The sequence below is a fragment of the Cyrtonyx montezumae genome, unplaced genomic scaffold (genome assembly GCF_038088225.1).
Source record: "Cyrtonyx montezumae isolate F1298 unplaced genomic scaffold, pur_monq_1.0 scaffold_4, whole genome shotgun sequence".
Taxonomy (NCBI): Eukaryota; Metazoa; Chordata; class Aves; order Galliformes; family Odontophoridae; genus Cyrtonyx; species Cyrtonyx montezumae.
Window position 1 is genome coordinate 24622980 of NW_027072045.1, and position 21904 is coordinate 24644883.

General features: G+C 39.3%; 1 protein-coding gene across 1 annotated transcript in view; it reads right to left on the reverse strand.

Moving 5' to 3' along the window:
• Nucleotides 1–21904, reverse strand: part of ANK3 (ankyrin 3) — a 193505-nt gene that overhangs the window by 124201 nt on the left and 47400 nt on the right. The window contains exons 2-7 of the mRNA XM_065746770.1: nucleotides 15752–15853; nucleotides 15212–15310; nucleotides 14725–14823; nucleotides 10051–10149; nucleotides 6346–6531; nucleotides 4451–4549 (exon numbers count right to left, since the gene is read on the reverse strand). Coding sequence (XP_065602842.1) covers nucleotides 4451–4549; nucleotides 6346–6531; nucleotides 10051–10149; nucleotides 14725–14823; nucleotides 15212–15310; nucleotides 15752–15853 — 684 coding nt within the window. The remainder of the gene's footprint in view (nucleotides 1–4450; nucleotides 4550–6345; nucleotides 6532–10050; nucleotides 10150–14724; nucleotides 14824–15211; nucleotides 15311–15751; nucleotides 15854–21904) is intronic.

Sequence of the window (21904 nt, forward strand, 5' to 3'; positions counted from 1 at the left end):
GAAGGTTTATTATAGAGACCAGCAACTGTAACATGCTTGCAAATCTGAGCCCAAGAAGTCAAGTTATTTAGAAAGAATATCTTTCCCTCATTACAAAATGGCAAAGACCAACAGAAAACAGAAGTGAAATGGCTTGATCTGAGATTGTGAAAAACCTTGGAGATGCCTTCCCTAGAAATAGGTAGAATCAGGAGCGTCACAGAGGTGATTTACTGAAATGATTTCTGTCCATCCTGCAGGGAACATTCTACTTTGCGCTATGCTCCCTGCATGTTCCTTCCCTATGCCACATTGTAGCAAGGCCGGAGAAGAACACACATATTCAGAAAAGCAAATGCATTCCAGTGGAAGAGACATCACTAAATCTCTAGCTGCATTGGAAGAGTGCAAACCAAAAGGAGGCACCCTTCCAATCCTCCCAGCCTTCAAGCTCTCCAACATACACAGACAGCAGCCACAGTAATATCTGTAAGAGCTCCTGGATCTATGCCTATTTTTCTTAAGTGCAATGAAAGAAGGGAACAAGGGAGTGAGCGTATGACAGCCAAGAAGCAGGCAGGTGTACACTGGCAGGGGTGAGGAGAGCAGCTGCTACTGCAGAACACTGGGGACATCATTTACTTACACTACAGTCCTCTTGCTCACTTCCTGTCCACACACCAGGAGCCATTATCAAGCGTACATCTTCCCCTGCCTTCACTGCTAGAATCCTTTCCTTTTCTTCTGTTTTCTCTCGGAAATCCACTGAAAACTCTGCACCTTTGTCTCCAGTCTGCCTTCCTGCTCCTTATATCATTTCACCAGCTCCTCTTTTCACCAGACTTGCCCTCAAAGCTCAGAGTTCTGCCTTCATCCCTCTTGTCCCTCCACTTGACTTCCACCTATCCTCACATTCAGCAGAAGCTGGATCCTGCCCTCACACATTAGTTTTTGTGTTGCCTCCTTCCATACAAACAGCCCCTGTTACCATAATACTCCGTTCTTGTTCAGTTCCCCCCAGAACTGATAGTTATCTGAATATTTTAACATAAATTGAGAGATGGAGAATCGTCAATTCCTATTTATTTAGCTAGGACAAAGGAGAAAGTGTTGTTTGTCAAAAGTGCTTTTGACACCACCATCCTACAGTTCACTCTTTCTTCTTCCAAAAGCTACAGTGCATACACACAGGATGATCTTATTTGGGTTAAAACAAGAAACCATGAGGTGGCAGCAGACAGGCAGTACCTGTGGGTCACTTTCAGCACCTGCTCTAGTGCCTCTGCCTGCTTTGTTGTCTGGGTAATCAAAGATCAAGCAAGGACTCTGTTACCTGGTGCTAATGATACTTCATCCTTGACTCATATTTGTCTGCATTTGCTTATAAATGTACTGCTTTACCAGAATCCAACTCATCTTTCTATTAAGCACTTCCATTTCCAGCCTTCTGACAGAATTAAATTCAACTTCACATTACTGTTATTTATGCTGCAATTCCTTCTGTCAGAGCTACCTCATCTCGATTTGCAACCACCGCATAGTAGAGATGAGATCTGCAGATGCCTCCACCCAGCTACTGCGAGCACAAACAAACGGCTTAGCACTCTGAGTCAGCATCAGCCCACTGCTCTTTCAGGCTGATGTCACTGCATCTGCACATCCCAGGCTGCCTGAGCAGTCTGCCTCTCTAATGATGAGAGCTCAGGGAGGGTGAACCTGGGATTTCCAAATCTTGAAGAGGAAGGAACAATGCTCTTCTGACTTCAGATCTGCTCTCCATCAGAGCCTTTAACCCAAATTAAGGTGCTGCTAAAGCTCAGATTTATTATGTTATGGGAACAGGCACAAGTGGACGGTGTATAGCAACACCGGTAATAAATATTGCTAATTGCTATCGTAGTAGAATGGCTAAACCTTAACCATGTTTCTGAGTGGAAGAGTTAACACAAGGTCTGTTCATTTTCCTCACTCCTGTGATTAGTGCCTATCAAATATTGAACACCAAAGTTTATGACATTTCAAAATAACAATGCTCTACTTTGGTCAGACAAAGACTCTGGGAATAAGAAATCAATATTATCAGCGAAGCCAAGCACACACAGTAAGAAGATTCCCAGAAGCCCTTAACTGACAAATCTACCCTTGACTCAAGAATTTCACATGGATCTAACCTTGGACCTTCTCTATCATCAGTAACATAAAATCCAATTTAGTCATGCATGAGCTGTGGAAAACATTTTGTGAGAAATACACGTTGAGTTCCTTTCCTTTGAATTCACCTACCAGCTTTACCCAGTGTCAGCACTCTTCTCACCAGCATTAGTAGGCACTGCGTTGCATTTTACATTTTTTTCTTTTTAGCTTTGGGGATTTATATTCATTAATACATCACTGAAAAATGCTACTTTGAACGAACAGTGCTCAGCACACGTACTATTCACCTGCACTCCTACTTACAGTTTAAAGAAAACATTCTGGGTCAAAACACTTAAGGTATGTTGCTTAGCATTTCTATCCTTGCTCTATCCTCCATCAATTCTCCTTATTAACTACAGACAATCTCTACAAAAGAATCATTCAGGTTTTGTTTGACTCTGAGAAGTCCCATAAGTTAAATACCAGCTTCTTTAGTAAAAAAAAAAAACCCACAATGTTATTTTACTGTTTTTGTTTATTTACAATGTTTATCAAAGAATTTGCTTGATGATCTTATAATTTTTTTCCAAATCTAAGTGGTTCTATAATTCTAAGTAAATACCTAAGTGTAGAAGCAGTAGAGTGTTTAGATATATGTATTACAGATACATCTCAAGCAGAGATACAGGTTGGGCAGAGAATGGCTTGAGACCAGCTGTGAGGAAAAGAAGTCAGGAGTGTTGGTTGATGAAAGATTAAACATGAGTCAGTAGCATACACTTGCAGCACAGAAGGCCAACCATATTTCTTGGGTTGCATCAAGAGAAGTGTGACCAGCAGGTTGAAGGAGGTGATTCTACCCCTCTGCCCTGCTCTCGTGAGACCCCACCTGGAGTATTGCTTCCAGTTCTAGGGCCACCAACACAAGAAGGACATGTAATTCTTTGAGCAAGTGCAGAGAAAGGCCAAGAAGATGATGAGAGGGCTGGAGCAGCTCCCCTACGAGGACATGCTGAGAGTGCTGGGGATCTTCAGTCTATCCAATAGAAGGCTCCAAAGAGAACTTACAGCAGCTTTCCAGCACATGAAGGGGACCTACAGGAAAGCTGGGGAGGGACTTTTTTAAGGGAACATAGTGACAGGATGAGGGGAAACGATTTTAAACTGGAGGAGAATAGACTTAGATTGCATATTAGGAAGAAATTGTTTACTGTGAGGGTGGTGAGACACTGGAACAGACTGTCCAGTGAGGTTGTGGATTCCCCCTCCCTGGAAGCATTCGAGATCAGACTGGATGGGACTGTGAGCAACCTGCTATAGAGGGAGGTGTCCCTGCCTACAGCAGGGGGGTTGTATCTAGATGATTTTAAAGGTTTCTTCCAACCCAAACCATGCCATGATTCTATGTTATTACCTAAGGTAAAAGAGCAAAAAGCAAAATGTAGTTTTTCATGTGATAAACAGTAGAATAATACTTTTTCCACTGCAACAGCATTATGCACAGCACATACTCAAAATCTTTGCAAAAGAACTGTTGAACATTACAGTTGAGTCCTGCTTAATCACAGATACCATGCCAAATAAATTCCCTCATATATATCATCTTCAAGACTGTTGATTTTTTTCTCTTCCACTTTAATTGAAATGTTGCTCAACAGCAGATACGTGGGATACTCGGGAAGCCCAGGTTACATTCACCCTGGCCTATTCTCATTTTCCATTTATCTGAGGAACTATCCTGTTTGTCCTTGTGTTGTATCATGACTTTGGATCAGAGTTTATTGGATCAGGAGGTTTATTTCACCCATTCTAGCATGGCTTCTGCTATAAGGCTCAAATCTTCAACTCCTCTCCATTTCTATACCTCAACTCATCTTCCATCTTTTCTCAGATCTCCTTATGTGTAATTTGACACTCACGTTTGTAGTGAAGGCACAGTTGCTTTATTCACCAGCAACTCTTTCCCTTCCTGTTCACTGGAAACAACTGCATATTGAGGACAATTCAACAGGGACAGCATTCCTGCCATACGATAAAGGTGCAGGTGGAAAGCAGTTACCTCACCAAACTCAGCCTGCCTTTCACAATGCTAACTGTGAAAATAGCAGCTTTTTTTTATATGTATATATATAATTAAAACAGAAGTTTTCAAGAGTGAGGACAAAAGTTCAGGTTCAGCAGCACGGACATCCCCTCTTTATAATTTAAGGCAACAGAACAAGGTGCCAGGCCTCTCCACTAGCAAGCACAATTCCACTTCTTGTGAAAAAAAAACAACCACAAAACTTCAAAGTGATGATTAAGTAAACTAGTGTAACTGTGATTCCATTCTTACCCTCGCAGTGAAGTCCACAGCAGCTCCTCGATTTAACAGCAATGTAGCTACATTGATATTCCCATAGTGAGCAGCTATGTGAAGGGGTGTAAACCCACTCTGGAAAAACAAACAAACAACATACATATATATATATACACACATTAATACCCCTTTGGTGCACCAAAATTTATAACACAACATCGACTAAAGCTAATAATAGGAGTGTGCTGCAAGTCACCATTCCAATTCTGTACTAGTTTCCACTACCTGACAATTATTTACCCTCTCTCTGACAGTCTAAATAAAATCATACTACTATGCAGGAGGGAAAATAAATCAAATTAGCATAATTATTCTAGAAGATCAGAACTAAGATAAAACTTCTAGATATTTAAGAAAAAAACAGCAGCCAAACATTAGACTATTAAAGCATTGATCTGTCTTTTATAATACATTAATTTCTAACATCTACTTGTTATTGGCATTATATCAGACTTGCAAGCTAAATTTAATAGAGATTCTTTGGAGAAGTTCAGATACAAGTCATTTGATGATACTTGCTAACTGTTTTTATAAATTCAAAGTAGATGCAAATGAAAACAACATCAAAGACCATTTTAAATGATTAATATGGATTTTTTTTTCCAAGGGTTAGTACCATAAAGATCAGTCTCCCACTGAGGGCAATCACACTGAGTTACGTTCAGACACCACAAGTTATCAACCTAATTAGAAGATGCTTTACCGATAACATCACTTCAGCAAGTTATTTTCATATTTAAGGAGTTTTACTTCTTTTTAAAATAATGCTAAAACATGCAGCAATTCCATCAGTCCTGCAAAGTATGAAACCTTATGGGAACTAGATGCACTTCTAAATTGTTAGCAAGCCATGCTAGCTGCCACTGCCTTGCTACGGGAGTTTTGCAGATTTAAAATCACACTTAGATCACTCTATTTGCTGACACCATCAAGAGGTAAGTGTCATGCAGAAGCCTGAAATCAGTCTTGGATGCACAACACAACAGGGTTGTCTGCAGCTCTTGACATATCTGGTAAACGTCTACTCCATGAGGATCCCTCAAAACTCCATCTTATGTAATATGGCTTTTACGATGGCAATCAACACCAAGAACACTCACTCTCATTTTTAAAGCCTAGTTTCAGCTGCAGAAAGCCCTGGTATCTAAACTACAGTGTTCTCTGGCACATGCTACTTCATTTCTTCTAAAGCAGGTATCTATCCTATAGAAGGCGATGCAAAAAGGAGGAGGAAAATATGATGCAGCAGCACTAAGTCATGGAGGAGTGATGATGCATATATATATTTATATATACCTCTGTTGTTCTATTCACCATCATCTAGGTTAACACATTTGGAAGCAAAGAGGGGGAAAAAATGAACGGTTAGTTCACCACTGGTGATATGGATGCAAAAAGCTTCATGATCGCTACGTGGCATGGCAGCTCAGACGACAGCACAATTGGCACAAAGAAAGCTTGACTGAATGGAAGCTGAATGACTGAGTATTTTGTATGTTAATTGTTACATGTTTATCAGAGTTCTTAAAGTGGCAATTTCACAAACAACTAATTAAATGACTTAATTGTATGGTCTCTATAGCAGACCACCTCAACAGTGGCTTCCATTTCCAACAGATCGATTGTAATAATATTTTGCTTATTATTTTGCATTTGTAAAGTTTCTAAAAGAGAAGTTAACCCTGATTTCAACAAAAAGAGAAAGAAGAAGAAAGAGGCAAGAGCAGCTAATGAAACAATTTTTAATTGCAAGCTATAGGAGAAAATAACGTGCAATTCATAAGCCAAATACTTGAATAAAGGGAGACCTTCACTGGACGCAAGATGTGCTCAGCACTGAACAGCATCAAACCTTATTTCTTACAACTGACCTTTGACTCCACATCAGCATTGTGGTCATTCTGCAGGAGCAGAGCTGCTGCCTTCGTATCATCCTTCCGAGCAGCGATGTGAAGAGCGGGAAGACGGACTTTTCCTTTTGTGTCATTTTCAAGCAACAGTGAAACCACCTGGTCATGACCTTGCTGTAAAGCTACTGCCAAAGGTGTGAAACCATCCTGCAACATACAACAAGGCTGCTCAACACACATTCCAAAATTTCCAGTGGGTGAATATTGGAAGTGGGAAGACCTCACCACAGTGGACAGTAGAATTATAAGACATATGCAAGCAAAACTGACTTGGAAAAATACATTAAACTATTCACTTTACACACTTCATTATATACATAAATGTGTGTTAGAATTTACCTGACATGATTTAAAATTTACAAGTGGTAATCTCCATAACAAATTGCCATCAATCCCCTCCAAAGCTACCAGTTACAACATATATTTCCATTTTATAATTAAATTTCATCTAAATTCTCTGAAATAATTAAATATGGATTTTAAATAATATCTTTATATATTTAAATAATAAGCATCAGTAATATATCTCAGTAATATTTGAAAAGTAATTCACATTCTCCAGTGTAATAATTGCTTTACTACAGCTCCAAAGTATAGAAGTGATATATAACCCTCTTACGAACAGAAGTGATTTCCTTTCAGACTAGTAAATGACAAACCAAACAAAGTGGAAGGAGAAGACCTGAAAAATAGATGACTTTTGTTTAACAGATTTTAGAGTGGATTCCTCAATCACAGAAAATGTATAGTCTGGGATGTTTTTGTATTTTATTTTATGGATTTTTAGGAGACTGAAGAATGAGAGAGTTATTACTCAGAATGAGTTTTGTCCAATATAATACCCACAAATCACACAAAAAGCATAATGCAAATTATTCTACTTAGAACATTTATTTGATTACTACTTGTACCATTTGATCTATGTGCTCAAAGATTTTATTAGCAAGGCTCATTACAAGGTGGTAGGTAGTAAACACGTTCTATCATTTTTTAACTACCATCAAAATCAAACTGTATGTTTGTGTTAAGTGTGAAACAGCAGCACAGCAGCAACATAGAAGTATGCAGATCCCTACAGTGCCAGAAGTGCGGAGTTAAAACATGAACTTTTTAGCTTCTGGAAGTAAAGATAACATTTTCAATAAGGAATCACTTATTTGCCTTCCAAAACAAAGATAACTTAATCTTAAGAGAACAAAGGGAGGAAAAGAAAGACAGACAGAAAGACAGAGCAAGCATTTTGCAAAAAAAAATTTAGAGGAATAAACAGAAAAAAAGCTCACTGAAATTCCTTGCTTCCTAACAAGTTGTTTATCTAAGGAGGCTTTTTTTTTTTTCCCAGTTTCTTTCTCCTTTGTTGTTGACTGATTATTTTTTAACTCACTGAATCCAGCCTTCCCCTTGGCCTGATGCTCACTCTCCTGTACAGGCGGGGCATGGCTCTGGGCTGTGGTCCGAGGGATGTTCCAGCAGGCAGGGACATGGTATTAAAAGCAGTGTGCAGCTCTGAAGGCCAAAACCACCACAAACATCCCCACCAGAGGGCTCTGGCAATAAAGCTATGCTGTACCTGCAGAAACGGAGGCCTGGAGGAACCTTGAGAGAGACAGCACTTGCCTGGTGACCTGGAGACGTTAGCTTCCCTCTCTACACAACCAACAGCAATGGCACAGTCAGCTGCTTCGCAGAGACAAGTGCCTTAACTATCACCAGCATCTTTTCTTAACAGACTTTCTCTTCCAGTAAAAATGCTGGTAGCAACAAGAAAAAAAAAAAAAACCAAGAAAATTCTAGGAATACATTTTCTCCTTTCCTCAGGGAAAAGTGAGCAGACAAATGGGAATGCTTCATTTCAACACCAAAATAGCTGCTATATCCTACTCTCCAGTTTCCTAACTCTGATGAGATCTGCCCACGGATTCAGTTTGTGCAGAGATCACCGTACCATGGCCAAGAAACTGAGACCAAGAATATTAACAATGACAAGAATGCATTTCCACCATGTGCTATCTGAAATTACCGACCCACAAAAAGCAGTTGCAAGTATCTTGATGTCAGTAGTATAATTAGCAACTACACTTTAAAACATAAAGCAACTCCCTCCCTGGAAAAAAAAATACAACAAAATGAGAATGATTTGAAGGAAGTATGTAGCTCTACTTTTTTATTTATATAAAACACCTTTGCTGAAGAGTTATTAATGAATAGTTAGCTAAATTGTAACTAATAACAAAGGCTTTTGAAATTAAATTTTATATGTTAAAATTGTAACCAAGAGAAAACAAGAAAGCACTCCTAAACCACTATCATAAACAAGTAAGGCAATAAAGGCAACATTGTTTTCTAGTCTGAATCTTCAAAGGAATTACCCATGGATATCAGGCTGAGTTAGACAAAAGCTCAGACTAAACCAACAAAAAGCTCAAGAGAAAAACTGTAGAAGAATCAGAACTAAGTGCTTGTGCACAACTCCACATAATTCTACTTTCAGAAAATCATGGAATGGCAAGGATATTTTTAAAAGCCTAGAATTACTGTAGGTTTCTGTGTCCCATGACTTCCTTGTTTTTGTAAATTAATATTCTGACAGCTATGCTTTTCAACTCATGTTCTAGATTCAAAATATTTCATTTTGCTGTATCTGAGTTTTCAGAAAGTACTTTCTGATGCACAACACTTGTTGTAAGCATTCTAAGTGATTTTGAAAACTTTTGATCCATAAATCATTTCTACAAGACTGTCATCAAAAGAGAAGATTCCCAACATGCATCAGTAAACAGTGATGCTACAATGTATAGTGATGCAATGAAATAATTTTACACCTCATAATTTGCAAAAAAAATATGCAGCTTTCTTAAGCATTATTGTTTTTGTGGAACCAGTTCAGATAGAGGAGTCAATATCCTAAAAAAGTTATAGAGAGAAAATACTTATTCTTTTTTTTTTAACCTGATGGAATGCAGTACTATTTAAATGCTATTTGGGACTATATTTAGGACTATTAACATGTCTGCTATTCTTATAATCACTTGGAATATTTTTTTTCCAAGTTACCACATTGAGTTATAATTACTTTTTAAAACTAGAAGTAAAAGCTGTTTTTCGAGAAAGATCACAGAACACTTTCAAGGATGGATCTTCCATCATTCTGTCAGCTTGCTATTATCACTGCAAGACCAGACAGAATAATTGCATGCTGCAGAGAGGGTATCAACTCAGCAATAAATGCAGCTCAGAAAATACTCCAAGCACTTAGTAACCCTGGGTTTCCCCTGATATCCCAGAGCTGTCTCCACAGCATAAACAGTTCTTGCTTTATGATTGCCCTCTATATTAGTCAGTAATTTAATGAAAGCACAGAGAACTTTTGCATCATGCACACAGCTTCTCTGTGCACTTAGTCATTACTGGTAATCTTTCAGGTTAAGAGCATATCTATTTTTAGAACTTTTTCTAGTTAAAGTAATTTTTTTTTCATTTTAGAAATGGCAAGAGGTTTAAATTGCTGAGAAGTCAATAACTCAATATTCATTAGTACATTTCACGGAGATAATTTTTTCTGCCCTTTAATTTTATTTTTAAAAGACAAGCTTGGTGTAAGCTAGCAAGGGTTACTACTAAAATGCATTATATTTTTTTTGTGAGCTGAAAAACTCAAACTTTTACCTCTGTGGCAAGGCTTTGACTGGCACCATTGTCAAGAAGAAACTTAACAACCTCCAGGTGGTTCTCTTGGGCTGCCATATACAGAGGAGTGAAACCATTCTGAAACAGGAAAACAGGAGTGTAAACACTTCACAAACATTTCATAAACAGCAAGGATCTGCCAAACTCAGGTAGATTAGCAGGAAAAGAAACAAACCGTATGCTCACATACTAGTTAGTGACATAATCACCCTGACATAATCACCCTTGATTTAACCAAAAATAGGAAAAGGGTAATGATTTCTTTAAAAGACCTAATAGAATCTTTCAGTTGATCGGAAACAGTTATTAGACTTAAGCAAAATAGTTCCTTTTACATCTACTGTGAAGTCAAACTAGAAGTCAGTTTAAACAAACCATTTGGTATAGAAAATGGTATAGAAAAGCTCTGATTCCTGATGCAGCTCAAAATATAAAACAGAACAAGCAAGTACAATGCACATTTGTAGAGACAGCAAGGGAAATGCCTCAATAATTTTTTCTCTTCTCTCCATTACCTTTCACTTCTCACTCACTCATGTCTCCTACTTATGGTTTGCATCTCCTCAAAGAGCTGCCTGTAGAGTACTGCCTGCTTGTGGTCACTGAGCTACTTCGTATTTCAGGCATCAGGAGATCTTGGGATGACTGGTTCTCAGCAGTTTGAGACAAAGCTTTATCAGTGTTTCTGACCACATAAAAGCATTTCTCAAATTATGCTCAAGTGAGTGATTTCAATCAGTGCCATGCTAGTATTAGAGGCTGAAAAGTTGAACTCATTCTCTAGCAAGCGATTTCCACTTACAGTCGATGCTTTTATCTTTGCCTTAACCGTACACTGGCCACAGCCTTTCACAAATTGCATTTCCAAGGTTTATTTTTTGTCTACATTTGTCTACAATCCCATGCATTTCTGAAATTCAGTGCTTTGACAAGACTCATAAATCTGAAATGGCAAAATGAAATCATGATACTTGTTCTGGTTTCAAGGTACTGTAAAAGGAATACATAAAGTTGCTGCTTTTGCACCTGAAATTGTTCAGCTTTCATATAGCACTGCATGTTCCTCAGTGCAACAATCAGGAGCCAGTGGATAAATTCACTTTAGAGTAACAACTTACATCATCCAAATAATATTGACTTAACAGTTTAGTAGCAATAAAACAACCAAAGCAGCACCAGCAACAAAAACAATCAATTCATTTATTCTGTGATTTATATTTCCCCCCCCCACACACACACTCTTTGTACTCCAGCACCACCCTTTGGGTCAGTTGCAACGGGGCCAAGCAGATCATTCTCTTCACCTGCTCCTTCCTAAGACCCCCCCCCCCAGAGCTCTCACCCAGCTACTCAGCACTCACTCTGAAGAAAAAGAAGTTCAGCTCAACTGGAACTTGTCATTTTTCATTCAAACCCTGAATATGGGCTACATACAAGCTAAGGCAGGAAAGGGCTGAGCCATGAATAAGGAAGAGCCATAAAAAAACCAGGAGTGCATTTTAATGTTTCTTGAGAATATATTTCTTTGTATCTAGGCTCTTTTGAGAATGGGGAGAACAGTCTGAACATCTTACAAAAACCATCCAGTTCTGGTATGCTGCACTTCATCCCATTCTGCGTGAGCCAATGGGGAACAAAACAGGAAGTAAGGGCCATTTAAAATTAACAGGTAGAACGGAAGATGTATTTCATCAGGCTTCTATAATGAGGAGGTCAGGAAGCATGTGTGAATGACTGAGTTAGGCTGAGACCGTGTCTGCACCCTCAGGGCTGCAACATGGTTTGGGCAGACATTTCAGCAGGGCAGGAGGGGCAGGGGAGTAACACAGCAGTTACAAAGGACACTGACCTAGCAGCAGGAAATCAAGGGAGACAACCAGAGGTGGGCTGAGACAACATTGGACATATGCTTGCATCAAATGCAAGACATTAACATTCTGAATGCTGGAGAGATGAAGGGATACTGTAGTCTAAGACACAAAACAGAAAATGATTGCTAAGTTATATTAGCCATGGTGAAAACAGCTGGGAGACATCTGATTGTCACAGCAGCGGGGCAGTGTTGTATGGCACACATCCAACCCACAGCAGACAGGAGAGCACACGTGACCCAGGACCAAGCGTGTAGACCTCACTGGCAGCAGAGACAAACAAAAGCTCAGAAAAAATGACAGTTGGAGAGGAAATGGCACGAACTGGATGCTTGATCCAAGGGGAACTTTACAATCAGGAAGACATGCAGCAGCTGTGAAGCCACATGTTTTCAGAGACTGCACAGGCTGCAGGGTCTGCTGTTCTGGCATTTGGGTAATTTGGTCTCAGTTCAGTAAAGCACGCTACAAGTGTGAAGTGTATGCTGAAGTCCTAGCAGAGACGAAGCAATATGTCAGTGCACCCTCCAGAAATGAGATCTAATAGTTTAGCTACTGCACACTTAACATCAGGCTTAATGGTAAAGAAAAGAACCCTTAAAATGCTCACTGAGGTATCTAATACGTCACCTTACAAATTATTTTTTATAGTGAATAGCAGTTTGTCATTTTTCCCTGTGATTTCATGGCACACTCAATGCCTATTTACTAACTCAGCTGGAAATTAAGATTAATTTTCTTAAGTTTTGAGCATTTGTATTTAGAAAAGAAGCAGGAAATACTTCCTAATAATTAGTTTCAGATAATAATTATTAGGTGACATTTCTCAGAGCCAAGTATTATTAGCATGTGGAGGTAGAGCAGAACCCCTTTTCTTATGTTAAAGTTATTGTAGGGTATACATAATCTTTTCCCCCACACTCTGCTTTTTCATTCCTCTCAAAATAAGAAGCAGAAACTGACACAGAACCAACATGCTGTAAGAAGAGGTACAAAATTCAGACTCGGAATTATTATTTTTTTTAAGGATGGGAAGATTTGCTTAAAGACTTAATTTTCCTAAGACTGGTGCTTTGAGCAAGGCTGAGTTGTTACATTCGAGGGAAGAGGAAATAAAGCCAAACTCACATAAAGCAAGGTCAGTAATAAAAGAAAACAAAAACTACTTTGGATGGTCTCACTCCGTGGACACAAAATTCTGCAGAATGATATTAAAAGCTTTAGAACAGTTTAAGCTATGCTCAGAGCCACAGACAAAGCTGGTCCAGGGGCAGTTAACCAGGAGCTCCAGGGACCATAGGGGCCTCCCTCAGGAAGTCTGACCCCAGGAGGAATGTCACACTCCCAGGTATTGGTGCAGAACAGCCAATATACATCAGGGGTCATCAAATGGCAAAAAATACCTTTCATTCTCACATTAACAAAATTAGGGTAACGTGGCAAAACCTTAGGGTATATATGGACAACCCAGTTATATAAGGTGTTTACAATCTCAGATTGTTTTTAGTTTCAGGGCTGAATACACAAGTTCTGAACCACAATCAGAAAAGATCCTTTTCTCCAACAGGAAAACCACTGGAAACGTTTCTGCTTTGTTTTACTTCCTAACAATCTTAGAAGATTTTACTTTAAATTATTGTCTCTATTTTTCTCTTTACATTCAAAGTCTGTTGTGTCTAGAACTAAACATTGCTGTACCTAGCTAGTATAAAAGAGTAAGAAAGTTGAACCAAGTCATTTATTTGTCCAATCAAAAGAAATATGAAACAGTTCATAAGTACCTAATAAGATTCTCTTCAATAATTCGTTCATATTGAGAGACAAAAATTAAAAATGTTTAAAATGTATGTCCTTTTAAAATATATTAAAATATATGAAATATTAGAAATATTTTCTATTTGTAATGTGGCTTTTTAGGTTTTCTTTGCTTCTCAAACGTTGCCTATTATGTCTATACCTTTGTAGTATGGAAGAATAGCAATACTGGGCCAGATGACAATACCATCTCCTAGTCTGATCTTTCTCTGACACCCACTGCCAGCCACCCCCTGAGCATGGAGAACAGGATAGGACCCTAAGGATACCTGTGACACAGCCACCTTGCTTCCAACAATCAGTAGTCTACACATTTTTGAAGCCAGAGTGCTTTTCTGTTTCTTTCTGCTTTACTTTTAACACCAACACTGTTCTTCCTTATTTCAAATTTCCTATAGCTTAACTAAATGTTTCTTCAAAGGACTTCACCAAACTTAATAGCTCTGTGTATGCTTGTGGCATCTACTCATACAAGGAAAGGGGAAGGTCTCAATTAAGCATCAGACACTAAATCATGTGAAACATGATCTCTTCCATTTGAAAATGTTCTCTCCCACTCTCTGGTTTGATCAGTATTTCCTCTTTCTCTGTAACAATTAGCAGCTCATAGGACATGCTGGAGGGCAGATCTAAAGCTGAAGGGTTAATGCTTTGCTGTACTGCCTGTTAAAGAACTATATAAGTATATTCCAAACACCCCTGGATGTGGCTCTGCTTTCCTTGACTCCAGGTGTGTGTGTCTGAGTGGCTCCTGGACAGCTTAAAATAGAGATGTTATTTCTAAGTTTTTTCTGCTGGTGAATGTGCTGGGCAGTTCAGACTTAATACTGCCTTTATCAAACTTGATTTTCAAGGGCCAGCATTAATACGATGAAACTACCAAACACACTAACACCATAAAGGGAGAAAGATTTTGTCATTGGCAATGTTCTTCAAAGTACCAAACTGAGAAACTAACATTACTTACCTGAGATTGTGCATTGACATTGGCCCGATTCGTAACCAACACTTTGACAACTTCTGCTTGCCCAGCTAGGGATGCTATGTGCAGTGCTGTGTTTCCTTTCTGAAATAAGTAACAGTAATATTTGAAAAGACTACCAAATTTGATCTTTAATACATGACAATATTATCAAGAACACAGTCCACATTATTTCCATTTCAGAATTTCCTGAAATGATATATTCTTAGCAAATACTTCCAGTGGGTAAGTTATTCTAGAAAACACAGAAGGAAACCTACATGGAAATCTCCAATTTGTTGAGTAAATCACCTCCCTAGCGCTCTCTGGCATTCACTGCAATCTAGCAGGTGCCTATTATCAACACTTGGGACCACTTCACCAGTGGAAAATAAGTACTTATTGCTGCAGTAATGTCTGCAATCAGTTGGCTGACACCTTACATCCATGGCATCAGCATGGCCAAGAGAACAATCAGATAGGGCTGACTGACCTTTGTTGCTGCATCCACGCTGGCACCTCGCTGTATCAGTTCAGAGACAACTTCTACATGCCCTTCTTTGGAAGCAAGATGGAGAGCATTCAACCCATTCTGATTTAAAAAAAAAAAAAAGAAAGGAAAACAAAGAAATGCAACTTAAAGATCAGCATAGTTTTTCTAGTATAGCAAATAACACATTAGAAGCTGAAAAATTACATCCCAGAGAGAGGACTGCTTCCAAAAATTATTCCTACATGAATCTTATGACAAATAAATTGCAAGAAAAGAGTATGAACTGAGTTATGATATAGTGCTGCCCCAAGATGTGATGTACCAAAAATGATATGAAGATAATGTTAAATAGCATAATGTTCTCCAAGCGGAACTGATATCTTGGTAACAGGTGAAAGTTTGAACTGGGTAAGATATGCAAACATGATTCATCTGAAAACAAACATGTTATTGCTGACATGAAGTGCAAATATACAGACAGATTCAAGAAAGAAGGAGAGAGGTATTTCTCCACCAAATTTGATCAGAGTATTTTTCAACCTGATTAGAAATGTTGATGTCCACTCCACTTTTTAAGTAGTCAAGAGCCTTTTCCAAGTTGCCAGCTCGAGCAGCTCTCAAGTAACTTGCATTTGTGTCAGACTAGAAGAAAGAAGGGAAAAAAATCTGTTAGAAATTACAGTGCTACATAAACAGATATTCTCTTGACAAAGGAGTTATTAATGATACACACATACATTTAACTAGATGAGAACAGATCTCAAAATGCCTTATCAAGTTCGGGTTGCACCCTGTCCTCCTTGCTCAAGCAAACTCCCTCCAGTGTAAGTAAGCTGTCTGCCTGACTAGGCAGCACAACATGGACTTCACAAATACATATCAACTATGCAGCAGTGACTGACATGCAAGGCAAGTAGCCAAGGACACATCAGGTACCTAGCCAAACATGGTGAGACACAGGACAGGAGTCCAAGGAAACCATCCCACTCTTTCCACATCATACTCAACGTCAAAATGAACACACTGGACTCTCTACTGCGAGATCTCACATGACAGACTCAAAAACAAAACAGGCTGTGTGAAGGACTAGACTACTTGAATGAGAAATTCTACAAGTGAAGGCACTTTACAATGATTGTTTTGTTTTCCCCATTCTCCCTCACTTTATGGCACATTTTATTTACAGTATTTGTTCACATATCAGTGATCAGAAATCCCTAGGCATAACGCCATTATCTCTTCACAGAATTTTAATCATTTTTCAGATCTTCCTTTAAAGATTGTCTTTCAAATTTTCTTTATTATGACTTCAGTTTGAATGTCAGGAAGACAGAAAGGATGGTTAAGTCATGAAAGAGATCTCTGAAAGCAATTCCCATCCCCCAGAGGGTTTTAACAAGTTATGCAAATATCCACCAAGAATGATAATGCTGATCCTGCCTTGGAGCAAGAGGAATGAACTGAATTAACTTTCAAGAGGGACAAATCTTTGACTTTATCTGCACCACAGCTTCCCCTGCCATTCTGGGAAGTCAATACATTTTTTTTGCATCCTCTTCTCTAGGAACTGTCACAGTTTTTCCTTGGTATCATTTCGTGGCAGGCTTACATCACTACAGCTTTAAGTGCTTTAAGGTCCTTTAAAGGTTCTAAAATTGCAGTAATTATCTTTAGATGAAAAAATTAAAGCAGTAACTGCTGAGAGAAATATAATATATTGTGGCCCCAATGCTCAGTCACCCATCAAGCCTAAGCTCATTTTTTTCATCCTCCATTTTCTAGATTTGCTATAGACTTCTCTCCTGTCAATTCAGCTGCTGCAAACTGGATGTTCTGTTCAAGTATTGCCTCCAAGCCCATTTGAAGCCTTTTTTTTTTTAATAGAATGAGGCAATCTTAGGCATCATGACAGCAAAATGGCAAGCAATACGAAGATTGCTTTCTTCTTTGTAGTAGTACAAGCTACAGGGCTATTTCACTAGTGCTTTCAGTACAAGAAGCTCTTTCTTTCAAGGGGAGAACCATTACTTATGGACTCTTCATTTACTTTTGTTTGTGCACATAGCATTACGCTTCTGATGGTAAGTTACTGGTTTACAGCCTTCTCTGCCTTAAATCATTATTTTCCAAGTACACCATGCTGATTGCTACAAATCAGTTTCTGTGATGTGCTTCCAACAAAACAGCCCTCCAACACCAATGTTTAATTAGGCTTTATGAAAAGCAAGTTGATGCTACAAGCCGCACGGTCAGAACTGTAAAGACTATGGGGAAAAATAGTTGCCTGGAGAGGGGCAGGAAAGCAATCTCATTGGGAAGATCATCTGAACTGTGCAATGCAGATTATTACAGGAGACAGGTCATTTTCTCAGCGCTTAGCAACAGCAGCCACTGGGGTAAAAACCAGGTCAGCATTTTATCAGCATTACCAAAGGTATAAGGGAGGGCTTAATAGGCTGGGAACCTTTTTTGTCACAACGTAATGGCATGACTGTTTGGCACAGTCAGCAGGTTGTCAATAATTAACATCAGCTGTTTACAGCTGCTTCTGGGTTAGGAAAGACTCATCAGTGAGTCTTGCTTTGGAAAATCAGTTTGAGCCAGTCACACCAAGTCACGCCAGACAAGAACGACCACTAATGCTCAGGCACATCTGAATCTTTTTATCTGCTCAGCAATATGGTGGGAGAGGGAGGGAAAGGAGGAAGAAGGAATGATAACTAGCTAATATTCACATTAACAGCAAATGGCTGTTGTGTTGTACAGGACAGCGATGTCTGGACTTCCCCTAATGCTAGGAAGAAGAGTTAGGTTATATTCCCACTGCAAGAACATAATGTTTCAAATAAGCTATCTCAGGTTCTACTAAATGATTGCACAAATCTATTCCTGAAAGCCCTCAAGGAAACAGAATGTCCTCCTTTGCCAATCACCACTCAAAACTCTTCTTCTTTGCCCAAATTACCCAGCAACACAAGTGCCCCCAGCAGCCGGGACCCCCAGCAGGCAGGGGAGCAGGCCAGGTACGCAGAGCTGTGCTCAGAGGCAGCCTGGGTTCTTGCCACCCAGTGCCTCACTGCAGGAGGGCAGTGGAAGGGAAAAGCTGCTCAGGCATGCAGCCAAAATTTGGGAGCACCCGGAGAAACCACCCCCCACAACGTGCTGGGAACAACCCAAACTCACCTACAACCTCAGCTGGTCTGACCAGGCACTCTCAGTTTCTGCCCTAATGGTTTTCAGTTACTTGAATAGTAAGTGAACTCATGTGTGAGACTGCACAAGCTGCCTTAGCAGCCAGGGCGTACCACATCCCTGCGGGATGAAAAAGGGAAACTCATTTTTCCTGACCTTAGCTAAAGCCCCCAAGTCCTCAGACTGGGGTAAAATTCACCTTTTCTAGGACATCAAGCACAGAAATTTGGAAATTTTCACACTGGGGACGATAAACTGGAGCTATACAACTGAGCAAAAGTTCAGTCGGGCTTCTGGGATTCTCTCCATCCATTACAATATGCCATAAGCAGAAACAAACTGTAACATCAGAGAAAAGTGATCCAGCATTCTTGAAAACCTAAATCAATTCCAACCTCTCTCAAAGCAGCATTGCCAGCTTCCAGTTTCCCTATGACTAAGACGTTTTCAACAGTCTTGCAAGTTTTTTCTACCTTGCAAAATGACTTAAATACTCATGTTTTTAAGGCATCTCATCTCCAAAAACCAGAAGAACCAACAAACTATAACCAACTTGGAGCACAGAGATCAATCATCTCCACTCTAAATTAAGGAACCAAATAAACAAAACCAGTCTTAATAAGAAAAATTTGTTTGGTGACTGCAGTCAATATGGGGACATTCTCCATAGCGCCCAGAGCAATCTCCTGCAGATGGCCAAATGATTTTGTATTCCAGAGTACAATAATAAGGTTTGAGTTCCTAATCTGCTCCAAGACTTGGAACTTCTAACTGGTATCTGCTGTTGACTGCAGACAGGAGAAATGCATTTTGTAGTTTATAGTCACTTCTCAGTGTTAAGGTCCACTGTCCTTTCAACCAACCCGCATTCAGAAAGGTTTCAGATAAGACCAGATGCAAGAACACAATCCACATTGTTCTCAGTTTAGGAGCCAATGCATATCAATCAAATCTCATCCTTCCCCAAACCCAGGGCAAACAAACCTCCCTACCCTAGAGAATGGCAGTAGGAGTGGACTCCAGCCATCTAAATTCAGTCTGCTCAATACAGCTCATCACAAAGAGTCATCTAGATTTCTAATAAAGAAAAGCTTTTCACACAAAATCTATTTCTAACATTATCTTAATAATAATGTTCTAATATTAATATCAATAATGTACAGGGGCACAGCACAACTGAATAATCCACTGCCATTGATTCTCAGTACAGAATCTTAAGAAACTGACCAGAAACAACAAACCAGAACGGACATTTCTGAGTCCAGAAATCTCTCAACTTCATGTTTCTATCTTTAGCTTAAATTCAATTTTTAAAATTACCTTTTATTTTTCAAATACCACAATAAACTTGAAGAGTGTTATTTCCAGTTGGCATTGCTTTGTTTAAAGCAAAGACTCATGCAGTCAATGACAGAACCTGTAATTGCCACTGTACTGCATAGGCAGGAACAGCACCAGAGCTGAGGCTCAAATCACTGAAGGATTTGAGAGCTCAAACAAGCTGAAAAGTAATGTCAGTAATTATTTATCTGGATTGTCATCATGTCTAGGAGCCCGTGTAGAAGACTGATCAATGATCCGTTGTGTTTAAATGTGTTAAATAACATAGAAAAGGAATAAAAAAAAAAAGGGGGTTTAGGTTTCCAGTTCCCCCTCAGGATAGCCAGGCAGGTAAGCGCTCCGTAAGGGGGTGGTCACTGCTCTAACACAGAGTGGAGGGACAGAGTTGGCTAACTAGCATCAGCAACTGAAGCCCCACACAGATAGCACTTCTATAGGACATTTCCTTAATGGGCTTAATTTTTTTTATTATTTCCCATCTTAATTACTTATATCTCAATAATCCCGAGAGAGGTATTCTGTATGTTAGCAATCTATTCAGATTCCCCCTCCTCATTTCTTTTTTGTAATCAATCCTAACATGAAATGAAGATGAAAATTAGCTTTTGATTCTACACTGCCTTGACAAATATCAAGAGAACAACAGGCACGGGACATACATCAAAACAGCCCAACTTCAGATGTTGTTGCACTCAGCCACAAAGACCGCAGCCCTTTTTGTGCATTTGACACAGGCTTTCTCCCCTAAGCACTTCCACATCTCTCTGTAGTGTTCCCTATGGATGCTGCCTTCTCAGTCTTTATACCCAGGCCTAAATTAAAATCACAATTCTCACAAGTGCTTTAATTTTTGGATACATCTCAGATTCTGTGCACTGCGCTTTGTTCTGGAATGGCAATCAGACAGCATTTCACAAATAGTGGATTTACTGGATTTAAAGTCTTACCATGCTGTTAAGACTTTTTCCCCCCATTGTACTTCCCTGGAAAAAATAAAAAGGAACTACTTCTGCCTTTAAGAAATGCATAAATGCAGACTGGCTAATGAACACAGCTTTTATGCAGTGTGCAGATTTTTAATTTTGTGTATTTTCTTTCTACATGCTACAGTATAAGAATTTAAGCCTACTGCAAAGCATGCTAAATAAGCATCAGGCTGCAGGTGGCCTGCAGCCCAGAGCAGGTTCCCCAGCCTGGAGCTCATTTTAGCAATGCTCATTCCAGGGATGTCTCTGGACCGACTTGAGGCTGGACAAAGTGGGCAGCAGGACTGTTTCCCAGCTCTTCTTTACCCTACAGTAATGTCCCAATGACATACAAGCTCTAAGGCCTGAGACTATGTCCCTGTTCTGAAGAGCAGCTATATGAGTTAAAAACACTCCTGTTAAAAGGAAAGAATAATTTTTATATCAGTTGGATATTAACTTAAGCTTCCACTTTAAAACAAAAAACATTGCTGCTGACTGACACTAGCAAATATATGTTCAATATCTTTTTTTGCCAAGGAGTCCTGTTGAAGTAAGAGGCTATTTATCTGTTAGCAAATGTTGCCCTGACTGTCAGCTGGGCTTCTGTATGGGACTAGAGAGGGTTCTTCCATTTAAGGGACCCCACAACTATTATTTTCAACATGCATAACCCCTCTCCCATACTGATAGTTATTTTCATTACTGCTCATCTCTTTTCCCTTTGTGTTCTGCTTACAGTGGCTTCTTTTTTAGATTAAAAATCCAGTCTTTTTTTCCACGTTCAGAGCAGGGTTTTGTTTTTAACTCCATCTTTAACAGTAGCTGTTGTGAAGGGAAACCCCCAGCAGGTTCCCATTGTGCCAGCACAGGATGCATTCTGGCTTGAGTCCCAACTAAAAGATGCTAACCATGCCTAACATTTGTTGTGGGGGGAGGCAATGACCTCATTTGAAGTGAGGAACTTATGTTGCTTCCATTTGGAAACATGTTCAGTAAAACTAGTCCTGCAGCATCATGAGATGATCTGAGAAAACAGATGATAGAATTTCTACTTATTTTGATAAGAGTGGGCTCACTGAAACTGATAGAATTTTTATTTGCTGCAAGACATGATGAGTAAGATGCATACACTGGAAACTGAAGGTCCTAGGCATTTCTTAAGATTTTGTTCTTACATTAATTTAGAATTTCC